Below are 15,839 nucleotides of genomic sequence, written 5' to 3'. Positions count from 1 at the left end.
TACAGCCCTGTGTTACAACAATAAATAACTAAATGTTCTAAATAAATAATGTTGAAATTGAGAAGTTTGGATTTTTTTTTTTTTTTTACAACTGATATTAAATTTTTTGTTATTACAGGGAGTTAAGGGGAGACACTGCAGGTGAATAGGGTAAAAACATTAACTAATAGATATCACAATGAAACTTCCCCAGTTGATTACTTATATTAAGACAAGACTTTTTTGTATTACAAGTCTTCTGAAATTGTATGTTTAAATATGCAAATGAGGCATGATCTACTTAAATATGCACTAATTTGCATATAATTTCAGGACAGAAATCTGAACATTGGATAAAGCAATTTTCTAAATTATAGTTTAATTTTGTTGACATATTAGAGCCAAAGGTTATTACAGAGGGGATTTTGGATATCTCTTTTTATCACTCCATAAATCAGAAAATACTCCATTCAGTCCATTTGTATGGTAAAATTCCATATTTCGCCATGTTTTTAGGAATAAAATGTGATATAAATCAGGGTATGAATGCGATATCAACAAACCCTTCTGTAAATACCTTCAGAACATAGATATGAATAGAACTGGAAGGTTTGGTGTATGCGAGTGCTACTGAAGTGGAGATTTCTGGCTCAGAGTATGAGGAAAAACTCTTAAAACTCATTTTTGGGAAAACGCCTTCAAAGTTCTGTATTGTAAAATGCCATACTTTTTTTTTAAACAGATATTTACAAACACAATACCTAATCAAACCATTAGTAATAGACAACCTAAACACATGCCTGATAACTGAATAATAATAATAATAATGATGTGTTATTGAACTGAACAGAACTACACACATGCTACAAACAGTGTAGTACAGTGTAGTACCCCCTAATAGGCAAAAGATATTTGAATAGATATCACTATGAAACTTTCCCAATTTGTTATGTACATATAAACTAAGAAAAAATATATTGCAAGTTTTCTGAAATGTATGTTTATATATGCAAATGAGGCACTTCCCTATTAAATATGTGCACATTTATGGATGCAATAAGGCAAAATGATGTAAAATAAACAACTAAATGTGTGTTATTGACGTTTTAGTGTCACTAGTTTCATAGAAGACATGTTTAGGAAGCAAAATATAACAAAATCTCAAAATCAACAAAAAAAGTATATTTGACTATTGACCTGCAGTGTACCGAAAAGATTTACCGTTCCATGAACTGGTACTGGTTCAAATGTGAACAGTACCCAACCCTAGTGGTGGCAGCACATATGAAGCTGCCTGCCACGGTGAAAAAACAACAATGTCCTTCAACGTTACCTGTTTGCTGTCCACCTCGATATCAGCAACGTAGTTCTCGAAGACTGTGGGGACGTAGACTTCGGGGAACTGGTCCTTACTGAAAACAATCAGCAGGCAGGTCTTCCCGCACGCTCCGTCCCCCACAATCACCAGCTTCTTACGGATGGCTGCCATGCCTGAGGACAGAGGGGGACAGGAACGTGATCATCGGACATGAGACAACACAAACCTAACACAATGAGAGGAATGTTGTGGCGGTGGGGGGCGTCAGAATCTACATCAGAAATTAATGGGTGCCGTGTCGTCCCCGTCCCTCCAACCCCAGAAGAATAACTAATCTTGAAAAAGATGGGTATGTATGAAATGATGTTGGTTGGAGAGAAAGACAGACAAGAGAGAAATATGGGAAGAGGAGAGTAAGTAATGGATAAAGGGCAATAAGAGGGGGGGAATGAGAAAAACAATATACTATAAACTGTAGAATAATGGAGTGTGAGTGAAGATTACAACCTCAGTCGTGCTTTTTTCTCTCCACTGCAAATCGTTCAAAAACTACAAGTCCCACATTGCACTCAAGCCAACGGTCCAATCACAGTAGAGTGACGTGACTGGTTTCAAATGACCAATCGGAAGCTTCATTTGCTTTTTTACTTCCGGAAAGTCCGCCATTGCGCTATGAGAGTTTTCCGAGACAGTTAAATTAATGTAACTTATTCTAGTCTTACCAATAGCAATAGATTTTAGAACACCTAGATTTATCGATAGCAATAGTAATATAACGTTAATGCAACAAAACGAATGCCTTGCTTTGTTAATCATAACGTTGATGCAGTAGCGTATGTATGTCGTTGTGTTGGCTGTAACGGACATGAGAATAACATAACACTGTGTACTCATTAAAATTGCGATAATCGATTCTAACATTTTCAAATCGATGCAGTTGAATTTTCCCCTTAGGATCGATGCATTGTTACACCCCTACACTGGCCCACTGTGCGTGTGTGTATGTGTGTGTGCTAACTTGGCTAGCGTTATCAACAGCAGAGGTGGGTGAAAGCGGTGTGACGTATGGCAGAATCGACTGTCAATCAATGGTCTACCTGACACGCAAACTCATAAACAATGTTTCTGTACTGGAGGTGTACAGTAGGCTTGGGCGGTATAACTTTTTTCATACCGTTATACCTTGATTATATAATACCCCGGTGTACGGTATTGAACGGTATGACTTCCATTTTCATCAGCGGGGGGGGGGGGGGGGGGTACTGGCAACCCGTGTTACCAAGTAAACAAATCGCGGAGATGGCCAGTTAGCCCACAGCATCCGAGTGCTATCATTAGCTCTCAGAATGGAGCCACTAGCCAGAAGCCTGCAGCATCCTAGTAATACTAACGTAGAGCCATATGAAATCCGTTTTATTATTTTCCAAATTCCATTTTATTTTTTCCCAAATTCCATTTTTCCGTTTTAATATTTCCGAATTCTGTATTTTGCCTTTTATGCTCATTTTACCATCAGAAATAGTGTCTAATAAGTGGGAATGAATAAATGTCCACAATTGAATAAGATATAACAGTCCATTTAATGTTTTTAAGTGCTGCAACTCAGAAATACAGTTCAATTTTACACAATATTTTTCAATTAATATTGTGACAAAATAAAAATACATATTTCAAGTGTAAACAATAGATACAGCTAGCTACTACTGACATTATCACAATGACAATGTCAGTAACCTAGCTATATCTATTATATTGTGATGAAATTTAGTAATGCATAATTTAGGCACCTTTAGTTTAGTTTATTTCGTTTATAAAGGACAGTGTATAATGGCAATCGTTTGCATTAAACAAATGGATGGGTGCACTAGATTTAGCAAGAAGCTATCATTTCCATCTATAGTCCTATGTACTGTAACGTTTCATAGCTATTTAAGTTTATTTAGATTATAAAGGGCAGTGTATAATGACAATAGTTTGCATTAAACAAATATGGGTGCACCAGATTTAGCTAGAACTTCTAGAAGCTATCATTTCCATAGATAGTCCTATAACGTTACATAGCTATTTAAGTGTATTTAGTTTATAAAGGGCAGTGTATAATGACAATCGTTTGCATTAAACAAATGGATGGGTGCACTAGATTTAGCTAGACGCTAAACGTCCTAACGTTATAGCTATTTAATCACAATAGTGTCGCAAGTGTTTTTGCGGGTCCAGTCCACGGAACGTTGACAGAATTAGCAAAACACCTTATCACCGGAGGCATAAAAGTCATTAGGATACTGTTCTGCTCTGAATTGAGGGCTTATTGTGGAATTGTTTAGCTTCTTGACGATGTTAACACTGAAGCAGCCAGACGCTTGAGCACCGCGGCTGTGTTGTGTGTAACACGCTGTAGGGGTGGACGGTATGGTCTAAAATGTATATCACGGTATAATCTGAAGCATAGACGGTAACGGTATATATCACGGTATCATCGTTTTTGATAAAAAAAATTTTTATTTTATATAATTTTTTTTTTTTTTTTAATAAAATATATATATTATATAATTAGACTTGTACTTGTATTATCTGCGAGACATCGCCACCACGCAACAAGCTCCACTGTCTGTGTGTACTCTAGTAGCCTCCAGCTACGGCCAGGATTCTCCAGAGCTGCATCTGGACCTATACTCGAGTAGCCTCGAGCAGAGCTACGGCCAGGATTCTCCGGCGCTGCACCTGGACCCTATTGGCATAACGTTACTTAACTGTGCTCAGCAAGCCCTCAGCTCGAATACGCATCGAATCAGTGTTATAAGACATTGATATCAGGAGCTATCTGTAGCTACTGCTAGCCGGATATATAACGTTAATACAACGCCTCAGTGAATTATTTAGTTCAATGGGACATTTCGTTTTGAACGGTGAACTAACTTGGGTTAACGTGAGCTAACGGCTAACGGAGCTATCATACACGTCTACTCTCTACTAGACTTGATGGAGCGTTTGTTGATGTCAGGAGCTATCGGTAGCTGGCCGACTAGATACCGTTCGGTTAGACAATGCCTCATCATGTATTAAACTAAAAGTGAATAGTTGACTGGGTCATTTTGTAACGGTAGCTAAGCTAACGTTAGCTCAGGGAGACGTCCCGTCCCACTAGACTACTAGTAGACCCGTGTTTACATGCGTGCGGGAGGGGCTGGCACTGCGCGAAGCCTCCTAAATAACTTTTTCCAGTTCGCACATATCTATTATCTATGACTAATTCTATCTATTTTTAGGGGCAAATGCGAGTGAAATAGTCGCGCTGTGGTTACATGACGTCATTGCTATTTTAGAGCTGCACTACCGGTTACACGGTATAGGCAAAATCCATACCGTAGAGCAAATTCATACCGTTTATACCGTATACCGTTTATACCGTCCACCCCTACTGTAGAGTCCCAGCCTCCCCGGTCGCGTGTGCACCAAACGTTCCACCCAAAAACGAAATTTCAGTCCAGATTAGGCCAAATTCTGCAATATTCCACGTTTTGCAGTTGATTCCATTTTTATTGGTTAATTCCGCGATTCCGTCCGCGATTCCGTGAACGCGGATTTCATATGGCTCTATACTAACGTTAACTCTCAGAATGGTAGCCAGGAGCCCCGCAGCACCCTAGTAACGTTAGTATTGTGTATTCAAAAACACACCGGACTGCGACGTAACGTTTTACCGTTTATTTGCTTGTTCCACCAGTCCACAACAACACACACACTCACGTTACCACAACGTTTTACGGTATTTGCACAGCACTGTCGCAACATTACCGTAAAGCGTGACCACCGTTGTGATTAGGGATGCACGATATTGATTTTTTGACACCGATAACTTTATGCTCCTCAAGCCGATACTTATTGTATTATAATTTTTTTTTAACTGTATATATATAAAAAAATATATATATATTTTTTCTTTTTTTGGTATTTATAAGCTCCGACGTCATCGGTACTGCTATCGGTACTCGAGAAATTATGGAGTTTTTTTTTTAGGAATTTAAACGTCGCAAACTAATCTTGTTGGCAGGTCTATTATCTCTCCTGCCTGTGTCTCTGCCTGCTGTGCTCTCCTCTCTTCCCCTCCCTCCCACACACACACACACACACTAACTCACTCACACACACACACACTCACACACACACACACACACACACAGACACGGGTGCTGCGCTGCCACAGACAGCTCTGCTCTCATAATGGACAGAACGAAATGTTCAAAAGTCTGGGTCTATTTTACTAAAGTCGATGCTGACAACGCTCGTTGCCACAAGTGCAACAAGACATTTGCCAGTAATGTATAAGCGCTGGTACTTGTCAATGTGGCTGGCGGGGAGATAACGTTAGCTCCGAGTAGAGTAATGGCTGACAATCCGGAGGTAAATAAACGAACGAGAGCTTCTGATTGGCGGTAAGAAGAAGTGGGTGCAAGCCGTGGAACGTAATTGGCAGATCGACCGTCTGTCTCCGAATGTAACGTGACTATGTCACAGCCAAGAAGGGGAGCGCTGGATTTGTGAAAAACTCCCTGTTCCTAAACCACACGCTATCAGTTTTACCACAGTACTGGCAAAACGGGATGAGGCTATAATAAAAACAAGCGCCCTTCATCCAAATCCACCCACACCGGATTTCTTTTAACCAAAAAATGTATTATATGTTATCGGAGCTATCAATAACGTTATCGAGTTTATCGGGATGACGTCATAATTGCTGATAATTATCGTGCATCCCTAGTTGTGATACACATACACAACAGTTAGCTCTCAGTTAGCTCTCAGAACAGCCAGTTAGCCCGCAGCACCAGGCAGCAACGGTAAGCGTGTCTCGACTCTCATTTAATTTCCAGTGAAGCGGGGTTTCCCCTCCTCCTCTGCGGCTCGCTGCCTCGCTCCACTAGTGACTCGAGGACTGGTCTCGCCCTCTGCTGGCGCGTGTGTGCAGTGCACTACAACCAACCACTGTTAAAACTCCGTTTCACTGTAATATAAACTGAAATGGATCTGTGATTTTGACTGTATTGATTTTCAATACAGTCGGTATCTCTAAATACCCCGGTATACCTTAATACCATCATACCGCCCATGCCTAGTGTACAGTATTTCAATAGGCAACCCTGAAAGGATTATTTTTCTAGAATAGCAACACTAGCCAAAACATAGGCATTGTATGCATAAAAGGGGCAAAAGCTAAAGTTAAGTGACTGTTAGTTTATTTGATAGGGACAGCACATGTTAATGAACATCAAGTACAAAATACAAAATGTAAACATGCAGGGTTGTAGCAAGAGCTAATTTACACCCGTAGTCCCTAAACAGGAGACAGCAAAACTCGTTCAATAAATGAATAGCCTGCTTAGGGTAAAAGCATTTGTGACAATGATAAAAACAACAAACAAGTTACATAAACTAAATCAGATAAATGATCACAGTTCTGGTTTGCCTTAACACTTTGAATGCCCAAAACAACATAACATGCGTTATCAGCCCGACCCCTGAATGCCCACCACGACAATTCACGTGTTATCTTTTTTATTCGCGCTCTGAATTCATATTTCATCAACAGAGTCTCCCGTTGGTAAACCAGCCCCATCAGGAGCTCAGATGTGAAAAAACCACCCCCTATCGTCTCCCAGATGGTAATGCACCCTTTTGGAATGGACTCAATGAAAATGGATGAGAAAAGAAAAATCCGGAATCCACATTTTACTTCTCAGGCATGTACCCCGAGCCGATCGGATTCATTGTGGACCATCAGAACAGCGTGGAATATGCGTTTTACAGTATGTAGCGTTGGATCAATAAAAGCGATCGATTTTTGGAATGGCGATCAGGAATTAGAATGATCTTTTTGGATAACATCTGATCTCAGGTAAGGAATCTATTTTACCAGTCTTAGGATAATCAGACCGGTTTTCACGGAGTATAAGCTTTTCCCCTATGTGTGTGGCTGTGCGAGCGATCAGGAACTAAGAATCGATTTTCATCTCGCGGCCCCAGCGTGCATACGTACACATATACTATCGATAATCTAGCGCTTATTTGAAAACGATTCATAAATAGGCCGAAAAATGACAACGTTCTAGAATATTCCAGTACAGGGGCGTTTATCACGGAATCTTTTTATTTTCCTTGGAAACGAGGGCTTTTCAAAATGCTATAAAACGGAAATGAACCAATAAAAAAACAATCCGCTTCGACAATGTTGACTGGAAAATGAGTCACAGCGACAGGCAGATTAGACACATAGCCATAATTTAAAACATAGATTAGGCGTTATTAACACTAACATTGAAGTGGATGCTGGGCATTCAAGCACTAAATCGTGTGCCCCCTGCTGGCGCTGAAAGTGTTAAGATGCAGTTTAAGATGGGTCTTGAACATGGGGTATGTGGGGCACTCTCTAATCACAACTGGTGGGCTATTCCAGTAATTACTAGGGGTGTAACGGTACGCGAATAGGTACTGTACTGCCTCAATGTGGTCCTCCGGTACAGTACGCGCCAGGGTTAGAAATGCTCATTCTGCCGAAGATGCTGGACAGCGTCTTTGATATCAATATTTCAAAAATCTGTGATCGAAATCATATTTCTCCCCCGGAGACATGAGATGTACTGTTGAGCCCCTCTCAACTCTACAACGGTTCAAGAGCGCCATCTGGTGGCCGATCGCCCAAGGCATAAACAGGAAGTGGAAGCTGGTGCTAATTTCAATTCGGTCCGATCACTCGCTAATAGTCCCAGGACCCGAGCTGATCACAACAGATAGTGATCCGTTACCAATAACTCGATAAACAACATGATTTGGACGTATATACTATTATACAACCTGGAAATGGATCGGATATTTCGACATCCCATAATAGGAATATTTCTGCTCCACGCAGGGCTTGCATCACAGTCATGAAAGGGGCTATGTATAAACAAGCACACGCTACAGTTGTCCAAGGCATCTGCTATATAATAATCTTCAGATTTACTTTAAGTGTTATTAGTAGGTTACAGCAGTAAGCATTAGTTTGCTCAGTAAATTATGGCCAATTCGTTTTACCGGTATATTGTTTAATACAGTTAAATAGATAAATAGATAAATGTAAATGAAAAGCAATTTTGCCACAGTAGGCATTAATCACTTAATAGTTCAAATGTCAGACTCTGTGTCCCATTCCCGTTTGCACACGCCACACGCAGACAGTGGGCCAGTGACTTTGGTGGTATGTGCTATTGCACAGATGTGTGTCCCGTTCCCACATGCACAGTACAAATATACATTTATTTTTGGAAGAACTTCACTTGAAATATTTTCACTGTGCTCCTAAATATTTTTGTGTGCTCCTAAATTTCTTTGTGTGCTCCTTGGGAAAAAGGTTAGCGTAGAGCCCTGAATGTGCCGGTAACACACTTATGATGGCGAACTAGCAAAGTGGCGTTGTTCGTGGTCATTTAGGGGAAGTGGTCGGAAATTACCATAAACGGCTGGGAAATAGGCCAGTTCCGTAGGTTGAGAGTAGCCTCAAGATCAACATCACTTAGTTATTGGGGGAAATAATTGATCAGAAAACGAGGTGTCACAGAGCTTGGACACCCCACCCTCTGTATTCTCAGAGTCCATCAGCTCTGCTGTTTTAACTTGGATTTAATGGGCTATGTTAATGATAAGGACACAGTCCGTCAGAATTGGGGGGTAACAAATGCAGAGGGCGTGTATAATACCCACAGGAATAAGATAATTAGAAAATTGTGCATGTTCTGATATCTACTTCAACTGTGCTGTCCTTCCAAGGTTGTGACATGGAGTGGAATTGGTGATCAGAAAGAAAAACATGATTCTCCATCACACAACAAGGGAAAGGAGATGTGTCAAAAAGACCAGGGAAGTGCGTGGGAACTTGCTACATCAGAGGGATGGGTACCTTTATTTGAACCGATACGGTACCGGTACCTGTGAATCGGTACTTTAGTCTCAAGAAATTTTATTTACCTACCTGTCGTAAAAAAAATTCCAAACTTCAAATAACTACAATTTAGACCATTTTCAGCTTGCCATTGCTCCGACTGCTTTGTTGTTGAATCAAGTCAAATCCTAGGTAAGCATATATTGTGCGTGTGAACATGAAAATAAAAAAGGTAAAAAAAAAAGTAAAAAAAATGAATCGATACCCGGTAGTACCAACGTGTTTCGGTTCGGTACCTCAAAAGTACCGAATTCCGTACCCATCCCTAGCAGATGCCAGCCGCCATCTGGCTGGGATCACTGACGTCGATTTGCATTGAGAAATTGCGCAAGCTGAAAAACGTCACAAAACAGACAGCGAATGTCGACAGAAGAAGGGTCAAAGTTTCACCCATGACGGTTGTGAGATGTTCTACGGCAGCTTTTCCACACAAGATTCCCAAACATCTTTCAACTTAAAAATCCGCCTGTCGACACAGTTAATGGGAGTGATCTTGTTACATGGGGCGGCTTGCCCCGCAAATTTGACATCAGCTTCCCAAGCCCTGCAGCCTAACCCCCTAACCCTAGTGTTCCTTGTAACAACAACCCAGCTCAGAGGGAACGCAACACAAAGTAAACAGGCCCGATAACCAAAACTATGTCCGGGAGACAACATTCCTATTTACTGGTGCAGCCCACCACCGCAAGATCGGGAAGGCCCACCACAAATAGGACTCTTCTCACACTGACACACTAACACCAGCAGAGCTCCTGTGTTGTGTTGCATGGACAGTATTTTCCACAGCCGACTGGCATCTTACTCACCCCGTCCTGCCTCCATAAACAACAGGATGGGACACACTGCAATTGGCACTGGTGACGTTGCATATCGGAGCGATTCCAAATGAAAACATCAGGGCCGTCCTCAACAGAGACAATTCTCGATCGACTAATAGTTGTGTGATTTGTCGACTAGGCAAAGCGATTGGCTGATTTGAATTGATAAATCTGTGAAATTTTTGTTTTCCCACAAGCAATAATGTAAAAAGGACCTGCTGTAACTCATTGAGCATGGAAAAAGTATTAAAACTAACAGTCTTAGGCGACTATAGACCAAATAGACAGACCGGTCAAGTAAAGGCAAGGGGCAGCATAAAATAATATGGCATCATCTAGTGTTAAAGGATAACAAACCAAAATCATAAATCAAGAACCACATGATCCATTTCATCGTTGGGCTTTTTACACACACAGACACACAAATGTTGGATCTCGGTAGAGGAGAAAAGTGAGATAGGTCTAATTGAACAACAAACACAGTTTGTCAGAGGAAAGCAACAGTTATGATTGGAGGATCAGGAAAAGAGGGCCGGTTTGGGATGAGTCCAGTGTACAGTATGCTTGAGTGCATTTCTTACAGATCCGGCACAATGGCATCAACACAGCTCATTGGCCAGCCTGGTTGTCATTTAATGATGATCACTCCTCATTTGATACAACCACCCGTTGTTCGCCTACCAAGAGATATGCAATGATCGTGTAATAGAATACTATGAATATATAAAACATTTCTTCTCCACTGACTCTGCAATAATGTTTATACTTTACTGTAAAAGTAAACAGATCAGTATACTGTGCCTCTGCCTCCTGAGATGACGACAACAATAACAACTTAATGTGCAGTGTGCACGTGAGGTGCCTTGCCTTCTCCTCCCTGATCCCTTTATAATCCTGCTCGATAATAAGGACCAGGCTGTCTGTGCAAATCTGCACCAGACTACATGCCTAAACACTAAAGGGTTCAATTAAATTAACCTGGGGGGTACCTATGGACGAAATTTAAATGGGGAGACGGGCTCTCTTACCAACAAACTAACACCAAGGCTGAAATTAAACAGATGACGGGAGAAAGAGGGATAGATCAGATGATGAAAAAAGAGAGAGGAGAGACAGATATGAAAGGGGAGAGAGAGACAGAGCCAGCTTGCAAAGGAGGGAGAGAAAGCAACAGATAAGAGGGACAAACCGCTGTGACCATTAAGCGATTGCACTCCCAGCCCAGGTGGAAGTTAATATAGAACAGATTATATTCTAATAGAGGAATAAATGGATGCAGGCAGGATGGCGTGAAACACGGCGATGACAAAGTTGAGAGAACGATAAAAGCCATTAGTCTGAAAGGGAAGGTTCAGTTCAGGCCATTAATGAGACAGCTCCGCCAGTCTCCCTGTTGCAAACATGAACAGATATTGCGATGCATTATAGCTGCTAGGCTTGGGCGGTATGACGGTATTAAGGTATACCAGGGTATTTAGAAATACCTACGGTATTGATTTTCAATACCGTCCGTCACCGTCAAAATCACAGATGCGCTTCAGTTTCTATAACAGTGAAACGGAGTTTTGAGTGTAGTGCACACACTGAGTGTAGTGCACACACTCGCCAGCAGAGGGCGAGACCGCTCTAGTGGAGCGAGTGGGTCACAACGGTGTAATGTTGCGACAGTGCTGTGAAAATACCGTAAAGCGTTGTGACGAGAGCAGTGTTGTTGTGGTCCTTGTGGAGCAATCAGTCTCTTATTATATGTGAACTAAAGAGTACAAGGTTTACACAACAGCCCCCACCCGCCTTTTTATTGTATTTGTACCGTCCTGTACTATCCGCTGTCAGCTGTTTATCTCTCTCTGTGAGCTACTGAGCTTGAATAAATAGCGTTAGCTCACGTTAGTAGCGTTAGCTCTGCGGCTAATCTTGGATTACCCTGAACTAAATCAATGGCTAGGTTATAAAGCATTCGAGTAGTTTTTACTGCACATAGAAGTAGCCAAACAACGGGAGCATTTCGGGAGCATATGACCAAAACCCAGGCAATTTCTAGCCCTTAAGGAATCAAATAGTCTGCCATGGCTATAGGCTAGATGCTAACGCTAAAACGGTGCGGGCTTCTACCGGTGCGGGACGGGACTATCATTCTGAGAGCTGACGATGATTTGTTTACTTGGTAACACGTAACACCCCCCCCCCCCCCCCCCCCCGCTGATGAAAATGAAAGTCATACCGTCAAATACCGTGCACCGGGGTATTATAACATAAAGGTTTGCCGGTTTGAAAATAAGGATACCGCCCAAGCCTAATAGCTGCATCAGAAAGACTCCATATGGCTACCATTGGGAATCTCTTTCATATCACCAGTCCCTAAGTGTAACCCGTTCATAGTATTCTGCCGCATGACATCTTGGTCAGCAAAAGAAATGGTGATTGTAATGAACAGGCAGTGATTATCATTAAATGACAACTGTGGTCAATGAGCTGTGGCATCATATTGGCTGCCAGAACACGTCATGACGCATTGGGTTGGCAACAAATGACCATGCCATGCCCCGTTTCCAAAGGGGAAATCAAAGCCTTTCTGCGTTTCCCCACAGGTTCCACTTCTTCCGCTATCCTAGGAGAATTGACAGCAAAAGGACTGTGGGTGGAAGTTGACTTGGAACACAAGCGGTGTGTAATATACCATGTATAGTATTATCTATCAGCGTGGGAAATCTACTATCTATCCATTCAGGAAAAAATAATATAACAAGTCATACAAGGAAACTGATAAATGAGTCCGTACACACTAACTAATGGAATGTGGGTGTCCTGGCACTGCAGGTTAATATTTGTACAGGTAGCCTTCATACAAATAATAAAATGTGATGATAATCAATAGAGGGGTTTAAGTTTATGTGCTTTATTTACAGCACAAATACAACCAACAGTCACAACGGTTATGATTAGCCTAATATAGCCATGATTTTGTCCTGGGGACTGTGGATTGGGAATTGGTGGCAATAACAAGAAAAAGACAGAATCAAACAGATTGCTTTCATCATCACTTCTGCTCAGCCCAGTAGAAACATTAAGGCAATGCAGACTGGCAAAACTGCTGCACAATAAAATACTGTTTTAAACCAACTAGGGTGGGTCATCAGAAAGATGGCGTCATCACAGAGGCAACAGATGGCTGCTGTGTGTCCGCATTGGCTCCGTTTCTAACTCAATACCAGGGCTATCACTGCTACTCACCACTCACGGTATAATAATGTTAACGTATAAAAAGGTTCACATAAAGATCCCGGACTGGCTCAGCGTTAGGCTTAACAACGAATAATTATTATTATGTTTCACCAGATACGAGAGGTAAACGCTGCAATGATAAAAGAAAAATGCCTAGTGTGTAATACTAGCTTAAAATTAAGAAGAAAAAAGCCATGGACCAAAAACAATTACCCAGCAAGTTAGTCGGCTGGGTAGGTGAGTTAATAAGTAAATAAGTAACCTTGCTACGTGATGCTAGTCGACACTGAGCAGTAGAAAACACAACTCGTTGTTAGGGTGGCTGATGGCCAATTTAGGCCAATCTTTGTGGTTCGCTTTGTACCGTTATGCGTTAAAACATTCCTTAACTTTTCATATTGTCACTTTGCAAAACCACAACAGTAATTTTTTTACAGTAGTGTGAATCCCACCAGCGGAACTTACTATATAAACCTGTAGTCTGTAACGTTATATATTATTAGGAAATGGCCATTTCTAACGTTACAAAGTTACGGTGGTGAAATTGAGGTCGGTTGGGGAGCTAACTTGGCGTAGCTTAGCTGGTCAGTGTGCTATCGACAACTTTCCAATTCATCGATCCATCATCTAATAAACCAGCATGGACTGGAGGGGAGCCATGATTATATAGCATCACCGGTAAGTATTTGAGAAAGCAGTTTTGTTTTTACCTGTAGTTTATGCTGCAAATCAAGTGAGTTTTCCGCGGATCTGTTCCTCTGCCGACACGTCTGGTCGCTGCTCCTCCTCCGCTGCTAACTCCTGGTTTCAAATACCATACAATTACTTTGCGTGCGCGCGCATGGGGGGGGGGGGGCGGGGTTAGTAACTGGGGAAGGGGGGGGGGGGGGTGGCGGCCACGAGCAGAGCCACGCCTGCGCGGGCACGCTGCTGCACACGGGGCTGAGTTGGTTTCAATTGGCTGCTGACACAAACATTAGAACACCGCACCAATTACAATTAAATTGAGTCATAATAAACAGGGGTTATTTTTAGAGGATGCTTTTTGTACTATAAATAGTTTTCGGACGTCAGCAGAACGTATTGTTGTAACCTCCGTGGGATTACTCAAGAGACGATTTGTCAGTATTCCAATGTACAGCCCCACCCAACCCCACCCCACCTCCTCCAATGTACAGTTTCCATGTCAAATGTATGTCAGTATTCCAATGTACAGTGCCCCCCCCCCCCCCTACCCATTTTCAATTGATTGATTGATTGATTGATTGATTGATTGATTGAAAATTGTATTAACAGATTGCAGAATGGGTACAATACAGTACAGCTCAATACACACAATTATTAAGGGGAAAAGACTTTCATCTTGTTTACATCAGGGTCCCCCATTTTCAATTCATCATAACATGTGGCATACATGACATACAGATACAGTACTGCTACATCTATACATTTATGACATACCAGATTTACAAATACAGTACTGTTTGTGATACAAAAAGAGTTAAAAAAAAAAGAGAGTATATACATTTGACGAAGAAACTACATTGGAGGAGGTGGGGGGGGGGGGGGGGTTAAGAGGGGAGGTTGCTTATAAGCCCTTGGGCTTTTTGACCTTTCCTGCACATTTGAACTGTTCTTCTTTTACTAGTGCAAATAACAATAAACAAATAAACAAAAATAATAACATACATCACACACATCTTAACTCTTTAAATCAAACTCTCAAATCAAATAAATGTACACAAGACAAGTTTATAGTATTGGGATATCATATGTGTGATAGATTAATCAGTTCATTCCTTTAGAATCCAGCATTGAATTCCACCATTCACTTTAACAATATTTTAGTGGCAAGGGCGGCTATGTGGTGCAGTGGGCAAGGCGCTCACCACAAATACTGGAGACGCTGGGTTCGCCTGTTCGAGTCCAGCGCTCCACATTGCTTTCAGTTTAGCTGGTCGTCCGTACTAATACACATTGGCAGTATTAGGGGGTGGGAAACTGATGGGTGGGGATCGGGCGTTGTGGACAGCGACTCCTACAGGTCGGTTGGTGCACCTGCGCAGTAGAATCAGGAAGCGATGGGGGCGGCGCCCCTCCAAAGCGCAGACCCCTGACGCTGAAAGATCGCGCCGCGCAGGTGAAAAGATGCGACTGCTGTTACCTCGAGTATCGGAGGGGACTCGTGCTATGTATGACTTAGTCCACATTGCAGCCGGCTTGTGGGAGGCAAGAAACAGCGTTCGAGACAGGGGAGGATTGAATTGGATGATACGAAATTGGGATGGGAGAAAAATAGAAAATGGGAGAAAAAGTGGATACAAAAAATATTAAAAATTTTAGTGGTCAAGATTAACCACTCCAAAGAACTGTGATGGAACAGTTTCATACGTTTTCTTATGTAAAATTTAAAAAAAGAATACATTTAAATTGTTTTGTCATTTAGCTGATGACGTTTTTAAGCATAAGTTTCAACAGCCTCAAAATATTTTCTGTTGTTTTATTAAGGCATTTTTATAAAGACTGT

General features: G+C 41.6%; 1 protein-coding gene across 1 annotated transcript in view; it reads right to left on the bottom strand.

Annotated features, from left to right (window-relative positions):
- The window catches only part of rhoab (ras homolog gene family, member Ab), a 36,395-nt gene extending 22,282 nt beyond the window's left edge, over positions 1–14,113 (bottom strand). The window contains exons 1-2 of the mRNA XM_084332572.1: positions 14,023–14,113; positions 1,313–1,470 (exon numbers count right to left, since the gene is read on the bottom strand). Coding sequence (XP_084188698.1) covers positions 1,313–1,468 — 156 coding nt within the window. The 5' untranslated portion in view covers positions 1,469–1,470; positions 14,023–14,113. The remainder of the gene's footprint in view (positions 1–1,312; positions 1,471–14,022) is intronic.
- Positions 14,114–15,839: the final 1,726 nt, after the last annotated feature.

The sequence above is a fragment of the Notolepis coatsorum genome (genome assembly GCF_963971535.1).
Source record: "Notolepis coatsorum genome assembly, chromosome: 17".
Taxonomy (NCBI): domain Eukaryota; kingdom Metazoa; phylum Chordata; class Actinopteri; order Aulopiformes; family Paralepididae; genus Notolepis; species Notolepis coatsorum.
This window is presented reverse-complemented; position numbering and strand designations above follow the sequence as displayed.